General features: G+C 39.4%; 1 protein-coding gene across 2 annotated transcripts in view; it reads right to left on the bottom strand.

Annotated features, from left to right (window-relative positions):
* Positions 1-443: 443 nt before the first annotated feature.
* Positions 444-20,736, bottom strand: part of Hpr1 (THO complex 1-like protein Hpr1) — a gene marked incomplete at its 5' end in the record, with an annotated part of 99,593 nt that continues 79,300 nt past the window's right edge. For both annotated transcript variants that reach the window (XM_070096775.1, XM_070096776.1), the window contains 3 exon segments: positions 444-680; positions 6,655-6,909; positions 13,139-13,286. In XM_070096775.1, the coding sequence (XP_069952876.1) occupies positions 507-680; positions 6,655-6,909; positions 13,139-13,286 (577 nt within the window).

Below are 20,736 nucleotides of genomic sequence, written 5' to 3'. Positions count from 1 at the left end.
AACTGCCCAGGGAGGTACTACCATCCTGTCGAGTGAGTGTAAAACGAAAGCCTGTAATTGTTTTACATGATGGTAGGAGTGCTGGTGTCTTTTCTGTCTCACAAACATGCAAGATTTCAGGTACGTCTTACTACTTCTACTTACATTTAGGTCACACTACAAATGCATGTACAGTGGAACCCCGAATATTGGCCGCTGCTGGTATTGGCCGAATTGTATTTAGGCCGAAATTTTGTTCCATATTAAATTCGATTTTCGTCAGACTTTTCTGGAACAAATTAATGATGTAAACCGAGGTTCCACTGTATATTTTTTTTAATATAATCAATAATCATAACTACAAATCAGTGTTTGTTAATAAGCAATAGGTTCTAAAATGCCACTGTCATAAATGCAAAATGTAGTAAGCCAGGGCCCTATTGCATGAAAAAAATCGTCAAAGGTTATATGCATATAAAAAAATATGATTTTTTTTAGAACTGTCTCCAATAAGTCATTTAAATATATCAAGTGAATATTCCATCAGCAATGGCTGCCATCTTCATGCCACCAAGCGTATAGAGAAGACTCTCCTTATTGGCCTCGTCACCTTCATTTTCCACCCAAAGTTTTAACATATATGCTACCTGGCTCTCCACACTGCCCTCCTTGCTTGCCTTCTCCTTCTCGATAAATTCAATCTGAAAATCATAAAAAACGATTTCACTTTTACAATAAATATTTGGAAAGAGATGCAAATAAAGGAATACTTTTTGAGCTTTACCAAGATAATCTGATGAAAAAATTTAACAAAATTTTCAATCATGGGTATTTTCCACTGTCATGTTGAATACTAATTATAAGGGAAGGGGGGGGGGGTAACCAGGTCCTGTCTCCTGACATTTTAGACCCCTATAACAAACATATACTACCTATCTGGATAGATGAAGTCAGAGTATTAATATTATATTCATGGGAAACACTAAGCCTGTAGGGGTCATATAATGCATGGGGAATAGTGAGTAATCAGGTTTGATCCAAGGAAATGGTAGCTCCAATTCCTAAGATTAACCCTTTCAGGATCCAAGAGGCCAAATTTCAAAGTGTGCACCAGGGTCCAAGAATTTAAAAAAAAAAAATTTGTTATTTTATGAAATGGTAGAGAATCTTTTTCTGAAGGTAATTAAACAAAAAGTACGAAATTTGCTGGAAAATTGACAAAATTATGCTCTAGCAAATTTTGATGTGTCAGCGATATTTACGCATCGGTGATTTTGCCGACTTTGACTCCCATTTTAGGCCAGTTACATTATTCCAGTCGACCAAATTCTTAGCTATTTCACTAGTATTACTTCTATTCTATCGATTGAGCACAAGAAATCGCCATGTCAACTATTTCAACTACAAAATAAAGTGATTGGAAAATGGTAATTTGGCCAATTTAATGCGAAGTTCAAAATATTCCAATTTCAAAACAGGGTCCAGAATAAACAATGCAGGCATTCCTGGCACTAAATTAACATTTCCTCTGTTCATTAGTTATATTTTGAGGCTTTACAAATGAATTCCATTTTTATTTTTTATTCACATAATGAATTTTTATTCAAACCAAAAAATAGAAGATTTACTGTTATGCAATATTGTAATAACTGTATAAATAATATCACCATATTTGTGAACATATATTAGACCCACCGGCTAGTGTGTATTAGACGTGCGAGGTCATTTGTTTACTCATGAACATTGGCAAAAATTTAACATTTCCTCTACTTTGAGCTCAGTTTCAAGCCATTTCCAGTACTAAAACAAATCAAAATCATCTCTACTTCTGTAATATATCTTTCATTCTATCAAATGAGACCAAGAAATCGCAAATACAACTATAAAGAAACGTACGAAAAACACTGCAAAGTTGCTGTTTTAATCGAAAATTATGGTCTCAGTTTTTTCTCTCATTATGCACTGTGTGCTGCAGGATTTGTTATATGTGGTGCACACATACCACATAGATGTATTCTCTCATATCTAGGCCCAAATTTACCACTCACAGCTTACCAGAGTGAGCTGAGCTCATGGCATAGATCTACGGTTTGGACCCTCAACTCAAAGCCGTAGATCTACGGCATGGACCCTGAAAGGGTTAATAGCTCTTCACCAGTGGAACCTCTTGTCATGACCATAATTCATTCCAAAACTCTGGTCGCGACCCGATTTGGTTATGACCCGAACCTAATTACCCCACGAACTGTATACAGTGGACCCTCGATCAACGATGACATCGGCTAATGATAAAATCGGGTAACGATGCATTTTTGCGTAAAAATATTGGCTCGACCAAAGATGAAAAACTCGGGTAAGGACATTCGTCTTAAACGCGTCCGTCTGTCCGTCCAGCCTGAGCGCCTCAGCTAGTGTGCCATTGTTTACAAGCCAGGGCGGACGGTTCCACACATACATTTGATACATTTTGTATTATTCCATTGTTTTTAGTGCTTGTAACTGCTAAATATGCCAACATGGGCCCAAAGAAAGCTTCTAGTGCCAACCCTGTGGTAACATAAGAACATAAGAATGGAGGAACACTGCAGAAGGCCTACTAGCCTATACCAGGCAGGTCCTTATCAAAATCAAAATGACCTCTACCCAAAGCTACCCAAGAAATTACTCCCATACTCAATGACACAAATCAAATCCAGCCCCTCCCACTCATATACAGTGGACCCCCAACATTCGATATTAATCCATTCCTGAGAATCATCGAATGTCGAAAATATCGAAAGGCGAATTAATTTTCCCCATAAGAAATAATGGAAATCAAATTAATCCGTGCAAGACACCCAAAAGTATGAAAATTTTTTTTTTTACATGAAATATTAAGTTTAATACAATAGAATTACAAAAACAACAATAACAATAGAATAATTGACACTTACCTTTAATGAAGATCTAGCAATAATTGATGGGATGGGAGGAGGGGAGAGTGTGGATGGTGTTAGTGTTTAGAAGGGGAATCCCCTTCCATTAGGAGTTGAGGTATCAAGTCTTTTTCCGGGGTTACTTCCCTGCTTCTTTTAAGAAGAAGGGAAGTCACAATTAAACACTTGTTCAGGTTTCAATCCTTCAGCCTCTATGTACTCCTTGAATTCATGCACATATTTTTCAGCTGCTTTGTGGTCCGAAGTGGCAGCCTCGCCATGCCTTACCACACTGTGTATGCCACTATGATTCTTAAATCTTTCAAACCAACCTTTGCTGGCCTTAAATTCACTCACATCACCACTAGTTGCAGGCAATTTCTTTACCAAATCATCATGCAACTGCCTAGCCTTTTCACAAAAGATTGCTTGCGAGATGCTATCTCCTATCTGTTTTTCATTTATCCACACCAATAACAGTCTCTCAACATCTTCTAACACTAGCGATCTGTTTCTAAAACAAAGTTGCACCTTTTGCAACAACAGCTTCCTTGATTGCCATTTTCCTGCTCACTATAGTAGAGATGGTTGATTGGGGTTTACTATACAACCTGGCCAACTCCGAAACGCGCACTATAATTTCGTACTTTGCAATTATGTCTTTCTTCATTTCAATAGTCATTAGCACCTTTTTTCTTGAAGGGTTGGCACTAGAAGCTTTCTTAGGGCCCATGGTGACTTATTTTGCAGAAACAAGCACCAAAAACAGTGATAATATGGAATGTACCGAATGTATCCTTAGAGGTGAGCACACTGCCTGGCTTGTAAACACTGGCACACACGGGGCGGTTCAGGCCACACGTTGACACGTCTCGTATGAATCGCATCGAATAGTGGGTTTTCGATCGAATGTCGAGGCGAAATTTTTGCGTTAAAATGCATCAAATGTCGGATTTATCGAATGTTGATGCCATCAAATGTCGGGGGTCCACTGTATTTGTCCAATCTCTTTTTAAAGCTACCCAATGTCCTAACCTCAATCAACCTACTGGGAAGATTGTTCCACGCATCCACAACTCGTTGTTAGAAAACCAGTACTTACCTATGTCCTTTCTACATCTAAATTTATCCAACTTAAATCCATTATTTCTGGTTCTTACCAGGTTCAACAATCTCAGTACTTTATTAATATCTCCTTTGTTTATGCCCATCATCCACTTATACACTTCGATGATATCTCCCCTCATTCTACGTCTCTCCAGAGAGTGGAGACTTAAGGCTTTAAGTCTATTATCTTAATATGGGAGATTCCTTACACAGTAAAGGTGAGAAATACTATTGAAATACTCTCGTACCACTGTCAGCTGTTGCTGCACCACGGTCAGCTGCTGCTGTACCACGGTCAGCTACTGCTGCACCACGGTCAGCTGCTGCTGTACCACGGTCAGCTGCTTGCTGCACCACGGTCAGCTGCTGCTGCACTATGGTGAGCTGCTGCTGCACCACCGTCAGCTGCTGCTGTACCACGGTCAGCTGCTGCTGCACCACTGTCAGCTGTTGCTGCACTACCATCAGCTGCTGCTGTACCACAGTCAGCTGCTGCTGCACCACCATCAGCTGCTGCTGCACCACCATCAGCTGCTGCTGCACCACCGTCAGCTGTACTACTTGAAGATGTGGAGAGAGTGTTGTTGGTGTGGCTAACCCAAGAAAGTCACTGCGTCATCAAGGACTGTCTAACTTATATCCACTGGGGTTCTTAATCTTGTCCCCCAGGATGTGACCCACACCAGTTGACTAACACCCAGGTGAACAGGAATAAATGCCTGGAACTAGTGCTCATATTGATGAATTTAAGGCCAGCAAAGCTTGGGTTCAGAGATTTAACCCTTTGAGGGTTTTGGTCGTACTAGTACGTCTTACGCGTAGGGGTTTTTGACGTACTAGTACGCATAAATTCTAGCGGCCTCAAATCTAGTGGGAGTAAGCTGGTAGGCCTTCATATGAAAGAATGGGTCTATGTGGTCAGTGTGCACAGTCTAAAAAAATCCTGCAGCACACAGTGCATAATGAGAAAAAAAAACTTTTACCATTTTTTTGGAATAAATCAGCGACTTTGCAGTGTATTTTCGTATGGTATTTATTGTTGTATTCTAGTTTTCTTGGTCTCATTTTATAGAATGGAAGACATATTACAGAATTTGAGATGATTGTGACTGGTTTTACAATGAAAGGTGCCTTGAAATTGAGCTCAAAGTAGCAGAAATGTTCGATTTTTACCAAACTTCAAAAGTAAACAAATCGTGTCAAGCGTGCAATACACGTCAACTGGTGAGTCTAATATTCTTTCACAAGTGCACCAATAATATTTATACCATTTTTTACACTAATGCAGTAGTCTGCATAACAGTAAATCTTATATTTTTTGTGAGAATAAAAATTCGAAGTGGAAAGCAAAAGAATATAAGAGGGGCCTTGAGACGTGACTAATGACTAGAGGAAATGTCATTTTAGTGCCAGGAATGTCTTTCTTGTTTATTCTGGACCCTATTCGGAAATTGGCATCTTTTGAAATTTGTGTGAAATTGGCAAAATTGCTAAATTCTGACCACTGTACTGGATAGTTGAATTTCATAAATGGGTGGTTTCTTGCACCCATTCGATAGAAAAAATGGAGTTCTAGCGAAATATTCATGTTTTTTGTCGACTAGTACAGTGAAATTGGCCGAAAATGGGGCTCAAAGTGGGCAAAATCGCCGATGCGTAAACATCGCCGAGACCGCTAACTTTGCGAGAGCATAATTCCGTAAGTTTTCTATCAAATTTCAAACTTTTGGTGTCTTTATGATCGGGAAAAGATTCTCTATCTTTTCATAAGAGAAAATAATTTTTTTTTTTTTAAATTTGGCCGACCCTGAGAACGAGTTTCGGAGAGGGCCTGTCGACCCTCAAAGGGTTAACAATCGTAGTGGCATACACAGTGTGATAAGGCATGGCGAAGATGAAAAATTCCAACCCCAACAAGTGTTCAATTGTGATGAAACAGACCTTTTCTGGAAGAAAATGCCAAACAGGACCTACATTACTCAGGAGGAAAAGGCACTCCCAGGACACAAGCCTATGGCAGACAGGCTAACTCTCATGTTTTGTTGTAATGCTAATGGGGATTGCAAAGTGAAGCCTTTTACTCATGTATCACTCTGAAAATCCCAGACTGTTCAAGAAAAACAGTGTCTCATCACTCATCAATACTCTTCAATAAAGGTAAGTGTCATTTTATTATTTAATGTATTTATTATGCATGTCTCATTGTTTTCTTTGTAGGGAAATGTATATTTCATGCAAATTTTTTTTTTTTTTTTAATACTTTTGGCTGACTGGAACGGATTAACTGGATTTCCATTATTTCTTATGGGGAAAATTAATTCGGCTAACAATATATTCGGCTAAGGACAAGCTCTCTGGAATGGATTAAAATTTATATTTAATTAAAATTTACCACTCTTTACCTGTCTAGTCTTAAGTAGTCTGTAAAGAGTAGGATAGTCTGCCCAAAATGCCCCGGCATGTTAGTGGCTTTCTTTGTACCCAACAACACGTTTTAAAATGAAATCACACAAATAAATTGTATTTATGTGTTTTTATGTTTAAACATTCTGCTTTATATTGCAATATATAAAATACATGTAATGAGAAATGGCTAATATGGTACACACAAAGTTAACAAGAAAAATTTTACATATATGCAGTATGATCTCACCTCATCGTCTTCAAATCCAAGCTTCTTGGCAAGGAGCTTCCATTTATCTTTGCAGAGTTTATCAAAATTCTTAGCCAGAGCTTTCTGCTCCTCCTCAGTGATAGCCTTGATATCTGCTCGTTCTTCATCTCCACCATCCTCCTCCATGTCTTCCTCTTCTTCCTTCACCCCATCATTTTGCTCTAGCACAGGGATAACCTTTTCCTCCTCTTTATCATCTTCTTCTTCCACTTTAATATCTGCTGTTAGCTGTGACTGTATTTTTTAAATTGAGATGGAAAAGCAAGTTAAAAAGTAAACAATGTATACTATATAATAAATAAATAAAATCTAAATATAAAAATACTTTTTTTTTTTTTCAAATAACTGACCATATCCCGCTGAAGCAGGGTGACTTAAGAAGAAAAATGGAAGATTTTTTTTTTAATTTGATAATTTATACCAAATTTAATTTAGGGGTTACTAGCCCCTTGCTCCCAGCATTTTAGTCGCCTCTTACAGCATGCATGGATAAAAACACTTACAGCGGACCCTTGGGTAACGGCGGCATCGGCTAACACCAAAATCGGCACTTTTTGTGCCAAAATATTGGCTCGGCTAATGCCCAAGAACTCTGTTAAGGACATTCATTCTGAACGTGTCTGCATGGCCTGAGCCCATGTAAAGCCAGTGTACCATTGTTTATAAGCCAATGAGGATGATTCCTTGTGTATGTGCGATATATTTTGTATTATTCCATTGTTTTTAGTGCTTGTAACTGCTAAATAAGCCACCAAGGGCCCAAAGAAAGCTTCTAGTGCCAACCCTGTGATAAAGAAGGAAAGAAGCACAATAGAATTCAAGAAAAAACTCGTAGCAAAGTACCAAAGTGGAGGAGGAAGAGAGAGGGGAGAATGTGCCTTCTGCAGTGATTCAGTGATTTTAAGATATGTACGATACTAAAGCAGCAGATATAGATAAAGGCTAAAGTGCCAGTCAGCGATAAAATGTAGAATTAACAGTGTAGCAAGTAAGCTAAGCGAGTAAGCGACAGAAAAACAACACGAAAGTAACTCTCCAATGTTGTTTGATGTGCATTGGGCCAATGAACATAATGCTGCCCTGTTATCTTCCACCACCCTAAATTTCTGCCAGCATCTCCTCCAAGGTAAGTGTAAATATAAAAGTGTAAGTATAAAAGTAAATTGTCTTTCAACAAACCGGCCATATCCCACCAAGGCAGGGTGGCCCAAAAAGAAAAATGAAAGTTTCTCTTTTTAAATTTAGTAATTTATACAGAAGAAGGGGTTACTAGCCCCTTGCTCCTGGCATTTTAGTTGCCTCTTACAACACGCATGGCTTACGGAGGAAGAATTCTGTTCCACTTCCCCATGGAGATAAGAGGAAATAAGCAAGAACAAAAACTAGAAGGAAAATAGAAGAAAACCCAGAGGGGTGTGTATATATATGCTTGTACATGTGTAGTGCGACCTAAGTATAAGTAGAAGTAGCAAGACATACCTGAAATCTTGCATGTTTATGAGACAGACAAAAGACACCAGCAATCCTACCATCAAGTAAAATAATTACAGGCTTTTGTTTTACACTCACTTGGCAGGATGGTAGTACCTCCCTGGGCGGTTGCTGTTTACCAACCTTCTACCTAGATAAAGGTAAATATAAGTGTAAATATAAAATGACCCCAATGGAAATACATAAGTCATTCTGACTTTTTTGGGTTATCCTAGGTACTTTACACATATGCTGCTATGTATGATAATCTATGTATGTAACTGTATTTGTGTGTACCTGAATAAACTTACTTATTTATAAATTAAAATGTAAATATTTCTTATTTATAAATTACATACATTGTTTAAGTATGATAGTGTTGGTGGGTTCCGCTGGTGCCTCCACCACAACCACCACTATGTACAGCTTCTCTCAGTGGCCCTTATAAACCAAACATCAACACTTCCATTGCTTTACTCCTCTCATACATTATGACATTTTATTCATTATAGAGTATATATCATGTTTCTATGTTATTAATATTGTTTATTATGTCATATTAAATGAATTGTGATAGATAAATAAGCCGCAGAGATGATATTAGCGTCATATTGAAGCATAATAAACTCATCTCCCTCTTGCCTCCTCGTCTTCCATACACCAACGAAAGTCAATGAAGGTAAGTGTGATCTTAAATGCTCATTTATCCATTTTATTAGTGCTTTATATTTATTTGTCATTGTTTTCTGTATGTATATCTATATTTAATCTTTAAAAAAATTATTTTTTTTATTATTATCACACCGGCCGATTCCCACCAAGGCAGGGTGGCCCGAAAAAGAAAAACTTTCACCATCATTCACTCCATCACTGTCTTGCCAGAAGGGTGCTTTACACTACAGTTTTTAAACTGCAACATTAACACCCCTCCTTCAGAGTGCAGGCACTGTACTTCCCATCTCCAGGACTCAAGTCCGGCCTGCCGGTTTCCCTGAATCCCTTCATAAATGTTACTTTGCTCACACTCCAACAGCACGTCAAGTATTAAAAAACCATTTGTCTCCATTCACTCCTATCAAACACGCTCACGCATGCCTGCTGGAAGTCCAAGCCCCTCGCACACAAAACCTCCTTTACCCCCTCCCTCCAACCCTTCCTAGGCCGACCCCTACCCCGCCTTCCTTCCACTACAGACTGATACACTCTTGAAGTCATTCTGTTTCGCTCCATTCTCTCTACATGTCCGAACCACCTCAACAACCCTTCCTCAGCCCTCTGGACAACAGTTTTGGTAATCCCGCACCTCCTCCTAACTTCCAAACTACGAATTCTCTGCATTATATTCACACCACACATTGCCCTCAGACATGACATCTCCACTGCCTCCAGCCTTCTCCTCGCTGCAACATTCATCACCCACGCTTCACACCCATATAAGAGCGTTGGTAAAACTATACTCTCATACATTCCCCTCTTTGCCTCCAAGGACAAAGTTCTTTGTCTCCACAGACTCCTAAGTGCACCACTCACTCTTTTTCCCTCATCAATTCTATGATTCACCTCATCTTTCATAGACCCATCCGCTGACACGCCCACTCCCAAATATCTGAATACGTTCACCTCCTCCATACTCTCTCCCTCCAATCTGATATTCAATCTTTCATCACCTAATCTTTTTGTTATCCTCATAACCTTACTCTTTCCTGTATTCACCTTTAATTTTCTTCTTTTGCACACCCTACCAAATTCATCCACCAATCTCTGCAACTTCTCTTCAGAATCTCCCAAGAGCACAGTGTCATCAGCAAAGAGCAGCTGTGACAACTCCCACTTTGTGTGTGATTCTTTATCTTTTAACTCCACGCCTCTTGCCAAGACCCTCGCATTTACTTCTCTTACAACCCCATCTATAAATATATTAAACAACCACGGTGACATCACACATCCTTGTCTAAGGCCTACTTTTACTGGGAAAAAATTTCCCTCTTTCCTACATACTCTAACTTGAGCCTCACTATCCTCGTAAAAACTCTTCACTGCTTTCAGTAACCTACCTCCTACACCATACACTTGCAACATCTGCCACATTGCCCCCCTATCCACCCTGTCATACGCCTTTTCCAAATCCATAAATGCCACAAAGACCTCTTTAGCCTTATCTAAATACTGTTCACTTATATGTTTCACTGTAAACACCTGGTCCACACACCCCCTACCTTTCCTAAAGCCTCCTTGTTCATCTGCTATCCTATTCTCCGTCTTACTCTTAATTCTTTCAATTATAACTCTACCATACACTTTACCAGGTACACTCAACAGACTTATCCCCCTATAATTTTTGCACTCTCTTTTATCCCCTTTGCCTTTATACAAAGGAACTATGCATGCTCTCTGCCAATCCCTAGGTACCTTACCCTCTTCCATACATTTATTAAATAATTGCACCAACCACTCCAAAACTATATCCCCACCTGCTTTTAACATTTCTATCTTTATCCCATCAATCCCGGCTGCCTTACCCCCTTTCATTTTACCTACTGCCTCACGAACTTCCCCCACACTCACAACTGGCTCTTCCTCACTCCTACAAGATGTTATTCCTCCTTGCCCTATACACGAAATCACAGCTTCCCTATCTTCATCAACATTTAACAATTCCTCAAAATATTCCTTCCATCTTCCCAATACCTCTAACTCTCCATTTAATAACTCTCCTCTCCTATTTTTAACTGACAAATCCATTTGTTCTCTAGGCTTTCTTAACTTGTTAATCTCACTCCAAAACTTTTTCTTATTTTCAACAAAATTTGTTGATAACATCTCACCCACTCTCTCATTTGCTCTCTTTTTACATTGCTTCACCACTCTCTTAACTTCTCTCTTTTTCTCCATATACTCTTCCCTCCTTGCATCACTTCTACTTTGTAAAAACTTCTCATATGCTAACTTTTTCTCCCTTACTACTCTCTTTACATCATCATTCCACCAATCGCTCCTCTTCCCTCCTGCACCCACTTTCCTGTAACCACAAACTTCTGCTGAACACTCTAACACTACATTTTTAAACCTACCCCATACCTCTTCGACCCCATTGCCTATGCTCTCATTAGCCCATCTATCCTCCAATAGCTGTTTATATCTTACCCTAACTGCCTCCTCTTTTAGTTTATAAACCTTCACCTCTCTCTTCCCTGATGCTTCTATTCTCCTTGTATCCCATCTACCTTTTACTCTCAGTGTAGCTACAACTAGAAAGTGATCTGATATATCTGTGGCCCCTCTATAAACATGTACATCCTGAAGTCTACTCAACAGTCTTTTATCTACCAATACATAATCCAACAAACTACTGTCATTTCGCCCTACATCATATCGTGTATACTTATTTATCCTCTTTTTCTTAAAATATGTATTACCTATAACTAAACCCCTTTCTATACAAAGTTCAATCAAAGGGCTCCCATTATCATTTACACCTGGCACCCCAAACTTACCTACCACACCCTCTCTAAAAGTTTCTCCTACTTTAGCATTCAAGTCCCCTACCACAATTACTCTCTCACTTGGTTCAAAGGCTCCTATACATTCACTTAACATCTCCCAAAATCTCTCTCTCTCCTCTGCATTCCTCTCTTCTCCAGGTGCATACACACTTATTATGACCCACTTCTCGCATCCAACCTTTACTTTAATCCACATAATTCTTGAATTTACACATTCATATTCTCTTTTCTCCTTCCATAACTGATCATTTAACATTACTGCTACCCCTTCCTTTGCTCTAACTCTCTCAGATACTCCAGATTTAATCCCATTTATTTCCCCCCACTGAAACTCTCCTACCCCCTTCAGCTTTGTTTCGCTTAGGGCCAGGACATCCAACTTCTTTTCATTCATAACATCAGCAATCATCTGTTTCTTGTCATCCGCACTACATCCACGCACATTTAAGCAACCCAGTTTTATAAAGTTTTTCTTCTTCTCTTTTTTAGTAATTGTATACAGGAGAAGGGGTTACTAGCCCACTTTTGGCTGTCTGAAACAGATTAATTGGATTTCCATTATTTCTTATGGGGAAAATTAATTTGGCTAAAGGCAAGCTCTCTGGAACGGACTAATGCTTTTACCCGAGGGTCCACTGTATATATCTATATTTGTGTGTGTGTGTGTGTGTGTGTGTGTGTGTGTGTGTGTGTGTGTGTGTGTGTGTGTGTGTGTGTGTGTGTGTGTGTGTGTGTGTGTGTGTGTGTGTGTGTGTGTGTGTGTGTGTGTGTGTGTGTGTGTGTGTGTGTGTGTATATATATACACACACATACAGTAGCCCCCAAAATTTGTGGGGGTTATGTTCCAAGACCACCCGTGAATTTGGAAAACTGCGAATTCTGGACGCGATTAAAAAAAATGCCTATAAATCCCCATTTTTATAGTTTAAACCCTAAATATGCCCCCAAAACACTTTAATTTAATTTCAAACTCAGCTTTATACATCACCCTTAAAAAACAAAAGAATGTAAAGATAAACTCGTATGCAGTACTGTACTGCTATGTCTCCCGCAGTGCTAGAATGTAAAATACCGATGTTACCCCATATGTACTATAATTCATTTAAGCCTGTTTTCTTTGGCATACTGTAATTCATGCAACACTGTCTTCTTTGGTATACATATGGTAAATATGTGTACCAAATTTACATTACAAAATTATTAAATTATATTTTTCTTAATATTTAGCGTTAAAATGCATAAAAAATTATATATTGCCACGAAAAAAGCCCCCCAAAATCCATGAATTTGCAGAGATTTCCACGCACAATTATTAGATAGGTTCTAAGGAAAAATCCATGAATTACTGAAGTCGTGAATTAGGAACCGTGTAAAGTCAAAATATCACAAGTTGAACCACATAAGTTGAGGAGCACTTGTAATGTGCTCAATCTTAGATCTAGTAAGCCACATATTATCAACACTACAAATCATGCAAGTGAATAACTTACAGGTAAATCTTTTGCTAGTTTCTTGATCATGGTGGTAAGATATTCAGGTAATGTGGCAATAGGACTGGCTGAATGAGTGAAGAAATGGGGCGAGCGGCAGGCCAGCAGTCGCAAACCTCGCCACCCAAAGTTGCTGTCATTGACCAGCCTGAAAATTTTATGAAACAATTTAATGAACAAATGAAAACACATCAAGTTACATATCCAAGATGTGTGCATTAATTATCAAACACACAAATAAGGAAATTTTTTATTTTTTAAATATATTGGCTGTAATACAGTGGTACCTTGACTTACAAGTGCCCCAATTTACAAGTTTCCCAAGTTACAAGCTGTCTCTCGGTTGATTTTTCCCTTCGAATTGCGAACCAAAATCCAAGTTATGTGTGAGTTTCAGATACGCCGCCACTAGTTGGCGCAGTGAATGTCACAACAGTGCACATGGTTACCTTGCCGTGGAAGTATCTCTTTTGTGTTGTGCTTGCATTTTGTGCAGTTATTTTGCCAAATTTTTTTTTTCTAACCATGGGTCTAAGAAAGTACAGTGGTCCCTCAATAATCGTCCATAATCTGTTCCTGGAAGTGGGACTTATTATCGAAATGGATGATTTACGAATCAATTTTCCCCATAAGAAATACATAATGTAAATTCAATTAATCCGTTCCTGACACCCAGAAGTATTAAAACAAAAATTTTTTTTACATGAAATATAGATGTAGTACATAAACAATACAGTGGCACATGATGAATTAAACATTAACAGAATAACACTTACCTTTATTGGGGATTCTTCTTTGTGTATGGAAGACTGGAGAAGGAGACAGATTGGATGATTTACTGTTTGGAAGGGGAATCCCCTTCCACCAACACCTCGGGTACCAATTGCTTTTCTGGGGTTACTTCTCTTCTCTGTTTCTTAATGCCACTAGGACCAGCTTGAGAGTCACTGGAGTCCTGTCTCGCAAAAAAACTGTCCAGAGAGCTCTGTTTCTGGCGTCTCTTTAAAACTTCCCTAAAATGGGCCAAGACTCTGTCACTGTACAAGTTGCAGATATGGCTTGCAACATCCTTCTCAGGGTGATGTTTCTCCATAAATCTTTCCATCCTACCCCACATTTCAAAAATCTCCTTAATTTCTGAAGAAGGCACCTTCCTCCATCTCTCTTCCTCCTCCTCTGCAGCAAGATTCTGAGCTGCGATCTGTTGCTCTTCCTGCTGAAGCTCTTGCAGCTCTTCAGTGGTTAACTCTAACTCTTCGTTGTGGTCCACCACCAACTCTTCCACATCCTCCAAACTCACATCCAACCCCATGGAACTCCCCAGTGCCACAATGGATTTAACAACCGACATAGGCTCATCAGGGTCAGTCCCAAACCCTTCAAAATCCCTCTTATGGACACAATCTGGCCACAATTTTCTCCAAGCAGAGTTCAAAGTCCTGGTAGTCACTCCCTCCCAAGCCTTACCTATAATGCTTATGCAATGGAGAATACTGAAGTGTTCTTTCCAAAAATCTCGTAGGGTCAAGTGAGTGTCTGAGGTCACATTCAAGCACCTTTCAAACAATGCTTTGGTGTAGAGTTTTTTAAAGTTTGCAATGACCTGCTGGTCCATGGACTGGAGGAGAGGAGTGGTATTCCGGGATAAGAACTTTACTGTGATGAACCCAAACTCCTTCTGAATTAGGTCATCCAAGTTTGGAGGATGAGCAGGTGCATTGTCCATTACTAGGAGGCACTTGAGATCCAATTTCTTTTCCAGGAGGTAATTCTTCACACTAGGGCCAAACACTTCATTGAACCACTCGACGAAAATTTCCCTCGTGACCCATGCCTTATTATTAGATCTCCAAAACACACACAATTTACTCTTCATAACATTATTTTTCTTGAACACTCTGGGATTTTCAGAATGGTACGCTGGTAACGGCTTCACTTTGAAATCCCCACTAGCATTTGCACAGAACATTAGCGTCAGCCTGTCTTTCATAGGCTTGTGTCCTGGCAGCGCCTTTTCTTCCTGAGTAATGTAGGTCCTCTTTGGCATTTTCTTCCAAAAGAGGCCTGTTTCATCACAATTGAACACTTGTTCAGGTTTCAGTCCTTCACTGTTTATGTACTCCTTGAATTCATGCACATAATTTTCAGCTGCCTTGTGGTCCGAACTGGCAGCCTCACCATGCCTTACCACACTGTGTATGCCAGTACGCTTCTTAAATCTCTCAAACCAGCCTTTACTGGCTTTAAATTCACTCACATCACCACTAGTTGCAGGCAATTTCTTTACCAAATCGTCATGCAACTGCCTAGCCTTTTCACAAATAAGCGACGTCATAAGACTATCTCCTGCTAATTGTTTCTCATTTATCCACACCAATAATAACTTCTCAACATCTTCGAGTACTGGTGATCTCATTTTTGTCAGCATATTTACCCCCTTTGCAACAACAGCGTCCTTGATTTCCTTTTTCTTGGCTATGATGGAAGATATGGTTGTACGGGATTTGTTATACATCCTGGCCAGTTCGCCCAACACGTATGCCACTATCATATTGTTCAATGATGTTTGTCTTAAATTCAATCATATTTCTCACCTTCTTTACCAAAGGCTTGGCACTAGGAGCTTTCTTTGGAGCCATGGTAGCTTATTTAGCACTTGCAAGCACTAAAATAAATGGAATATTATGAAATATTTCGCTGGAGCACGTGAGGGGACCGTTGCTCACTGGTAAACAATGGCATACTGGCTGGGAAGGAAAGGCCGAGGCTGCTCAGAGCATGAGTACGCGTCCGGGACGAAGGACTATTAGCGAGTTACCGGACCATTTGTGAGCCAATATTTTGACGAAAAAACAGGACTATTTCCGAAATGGACGACTTTCGGGCCGGACAATTGAGGGACCACTGTAAGTGCAAATGACAGTGCTGAGAAGAAGAGGATGATGTCCACTGAATTAAAGCATGAAATCATAGAAAAACACGAGTGAGGTGTGGTGTATTGACTTGGTGAGGCAGTACAAGCGTAGTGTGTAATTTGTGCCTTCTCTGCGAGAAGGCACAAGGCATTTATGTTTATTTACTTCCGAGATATTCACCCAAAATGTAGGTCGGTCTCCTGACTTGGGAAAAAAAAATCTGAGAAAATCGCTTTTGTTTTAGTGTTTTCTTTATGCAGCATAAACATAATGACATATTTTATTCATTCTAGGGTATATATCATGTTTCTATGTTATTTATATTGTTTATTATGTCATATTAGATCAATTGTGATAGATAAATAAGCCATAGAGTTGATATTAGCATTATATTTTGAGTATTTTCTGCCTCCCGAGAGCCAGGAATTCTGCTGGAACGGATTAATGGCATTTCAGTTAATTTCAATGAGGAAAATTGATATGATATTCAAGCAAATTGAGTTACGAGCTGTGTCACGGAATGAATTAAACTCCCAAGTCAAGGTACCACTGTACAGGTAAAAATATTATAAAATTGGTAATGTTACAAAAAATAAATCTGGTGGGAGAGCTTCGATGGAGAGGAGTAAATGGAATTAAGCTAGGTGTATCTAAAAAAACTAGAGCTGAAGGAGAATTTGTGCCCCATAACAATTATTTTCTCACCTGGTTCAAAATTCCCCAAATATGCTCTTAATATCCCCCAGACTCTTTTTTCTTGTCTACACACATCTCGCCCCCAAGACCATGGACATTTATGATAACCTCCTCACAACCTGCCTTTATTCTAAGCTATACAATTCTTAAATTTAAACACTAACACCAATACCCACTGTTTTTGACGTATAAATACGTCTTACGAGCCAATGTTTCTGACGTATATATACTCAATAATTCTAGCGGCTTCAAATCAAGCGGGAGAAAGCTGGTAGGCCCACATGTGAGAGAATGGGTCTGTGTGGTCAGTGTGCACCACAAAAAAAATCCTGCAGCACACATTGCGTAATGAGAAAAAAAAATGATCGTTTTTTTGGAATAAAACGCCGACGTTCAGGTGTATTTTCGTATAGTATTTATCGTTGTGTTCGCGTTTTCATGGTCTTAGGTGATAAAATGGAAAACATATTACAGAAATAGAGATGATTTTCATTACTTTGACGATGAAAACGACCTTGAAACTGAGCTCAAAGTAGCGGAAATGTTCGATTTTTACCAATGTTCAGGAGTAAATAAATCACACCACACGTCAACTGGGGAGTCTAATATTCTTTCACTAGTGCACTGATATTATTTATACCATTTTTACAATAATGCAGTAGTCTGCATAACAGTAAATTTTGTATTTTTTTGTATGAATAAAAAATCAAAATAGAAAGCAATAATAATATAAGAGGGGCCTAGAGATGTGACTAATGAACAGAGCATATGTAATTTTAGTGCCATGAATGTCTACCTTGTTTATTCTGGACCCTATTTTGAAGTTGGCATCTTTTTTAGTTTGCGTGAAATTGGCCAAATTGCCAATTTCTGACCACCATATTGGGTAGTCCAAATTAGTAAATGGGAGGTTTCTTGTACTCAGCTGATAGATAAAATGGAGTTCTAAAGAAATAGCTATGAGTTTGGTCAACTGGAACAATGGAATTGGCTGAAAATAGGGCTCAAAGTCGGCGAAATCGCCGATACGCATATGTCGCCAAGACCGCTAACTTCGCGGGAGCATAATTCCATGAGTTTTCGACCAAATTTCGAACTTTTGGTGTCATTACCATCGGGAAAAGATTCTCTATCATTTCATAAGAAAAAATAATTTTTTTTTTTCAAAAATTGAGCGACATAGAATGAGTTTCAGAAAGGGGCCTGAAACAGTCAAAGGGTTAATTACTTAGTGTTTTTTTTTTAAACATCAGCTGTCTCCCACCAAGACAGGGTGACCCGAAAAAGGAGAAACACTTTCGCTATCACTCACTCCATCACTGTCTTTTCAAAGGAATGCCAACAATACAGCTCAGATGTCAGTCTACATGGCAATATTCCCATCCCTTCTTCAGAATGCAGGCACTGTAGTTCCCACCTCCAGGACTCAAGTTTGGTTAACCGGTTTCCCTGAATCCCTTTATAAATGTAATCATATTCACACTCCAACAGCAAGTCAAGTGATAAAAACCACTTGCCTCCACTCACTCCTATCTAACACATTCATGCAAGCCTGTTCGACATCCAAGTTCCTCAGATACAAAACCTCCTTTACCCCCTCCCTCCAACTTTTCCTAAGATAACCCTTATCCTGCCTTCCCTCCACCACAGATTTATATGCTCTCCAAGTCATCCTATTTTGTTCCATCCTCTCTAAACGTCCAAACCACCTCAATAACCCTTTCTCAGCTCTCTGGGTAATACTTTTAGTAACCCAGTACCTTATCTCCAAAAAGTATGAATTCTCTGCATAATATTCACACCACACATTTAATATTACTGCTATTCCTCCTTTAGCTCTAGTTCTGTCAGATACACCCAATTTAACCCTTTTAGCTTATTTTGCTTAATGCTAAGACATGCAGCTTCTTTTCATTCCCAACATTTGCAATTATTTGCTTCTTCACATCTCTATTACACTAATGCATATTTGACAACCCCCCCCCCTTTTTTTTATTAGTAACTGATACAGAAGGGATACAATTTATGCATGAAAGAAGGAAAAGTACCTAAGTATTGGCAAAGAATATACACTGTTTCTCTTTATTAAGGCAAAAAAGAGACAAAAGAGAATGTAAAAATTACTGGGGAATAGGCCTAATGAGTATACATACCAGGTGTGATGAATGGTTTGAAAAACCGACAAGTTGAAGATTGAGACACTTATGCAGCATATGGGAATCTTTATTCAGGAAACGTTTCGCCACACAGTGGCTTCATCAGTCCAATACAAAGAGGAAGGCGTAAGGAGAGGAGGAGAATGAGGTAATCAGTCCCTCAACCTGGAGTCGATGTGTTCAGTCCATCAATCTTGTAGAATGTACAGCATAGGGCCGTAGACGTGGCTTATATACTGTAGTGAGGTGACGTGAAGCAGATGGAGGCGGGGTCATAGTGGTACCATCCACTAGTCGAAGTAGGTCTTCGTCCAAAGGTTGAACAAGTGTTGAAGAATTCTTTGTAACAAGACCCCATGATGCTGCCGTGTCTGACAGTTGTGATGAATGGTTTGAAAAACCGACAAGTTGAAGATTGAGACACTTATGCAGCATATGGGAATCTTTATTCAGGAAACGTTTCGCCACACAGTGGCTTCATCAGTCCAATACAAAGAGGAAGGCGTAAGGAGAGGAGGAGAATGAGGTAATCAGTCCCTCAACCTGGAGTCGATGTGTTCAGTCCATCAATCTTGTAGAATGTACAGCATAGGGCCGTAGACGTGGCTTATATACTGTAGTGAGGTGACGTGAAGCAGATGGAGGCGGGGTCATAGTGGTACCATCCACTAGTCGAAGTAGGTCTTCGTCCAAAGGTTGAACAAGTGTTGAAGAATTCTTTGTAACAAGACCCCATGATGCTGCCGTGTCTGACAGTTGTGATGAATGGTTTGAAAAACCGACAAGTTGAAGATTGAGACACTTATGCAGCATATGGGAATCTTTATTCAGGAAACGTTTCGCCACACAGTGGCTTCATCAGTCCAATACAAAGAGGAAGGCGTAAGGAGAGGAGGAGAATGAGGTAATCAGTCCCTCAACCTGGAGTCGATGTGTTCAGTCCATCAATCTTGTAGAATGTACAGCATAGGGCCGTAGACGTGGCTTATATACTGTAGTGAGGTGACGTGAAGCAGATGGAGGCGGGGTCATAGTGGTACCATCCACTAGTCGAAGTAGGTCTTCGTCCAAAGGTTGAACAAGTGTTGAAGTGTCAGACACGGCAGCATCATGGGGTCTTGTTACAAAGAATTCTTCAACACTTGTTCAACCTTTGGACGAAGACCTACTTCGACTAGTGGATGGTACCACTATGACCCCGCCTCCATCTGCTTCACGTCACCTCACTACAGTATATAAGCCACGTCTACGGCCCTATGCTGTACATTCTACAAGATTGATGGACTGAACACATCGACTCCAGGTTGAGGGACTGATTACCTCATTCTCCTCCTCTCCTTACGCCTTCCTCTTTGTATTGGACTGATGAAGCCACTGTGTGGCGAAACGTTTCCTGAATAAAGATTCCCATATGCTGCATAAGTGTCTCAATCTTCATACATACCAGGTAAAGTGTATGGTAAAATTATTATTGTAAATGCTCGGGATAAGACAAAGAAGGATTGCTGAAAAATAATGAAGATTTAGGAAAGGTTTAGGATGTGTAAACCAAGTGTTTACACTGAAACATACAAGAGAACCTTTTTGTTACATTTATGGATTTAGAAAAGGCATATTATATGGTGGATAAGAGTAATGTTGCTAATGTATGAAATAGGTAGAAGGTTACTAAAAACAGTAAAGAGTTTTTATACAGAAAGTGAGATTCAGATTAAGTCTATTTAAGAGAGAGAGGAGGACTATTTTCCAGGAAAAGTAGGCCTTAGAAAGGGATGTGTGATTTCACCATGGCTGTTAAAACATATTTTGAGATGGGACTGTAAAAAAATAC

This window comes from Cherax quadricarinatus, chromosome 55, assembly GCF_038502225.1.
Source record: "Cherax quadricarinatus isolate ZL_2023a chromosome 55, ASM3850222v1, whole genome shotgun sequence".
Lineage (NCBI taxonomy): Eukaryota > Metazoa > Arthropoda > Malacostraca > Decapoda > Parastacidae > Cherax > Cherax quadricarinatus.
Note: the sequence above shows the minus strand (reverse complement) of the source record. Positions and strands in the feature narration are given on the sequence as shown.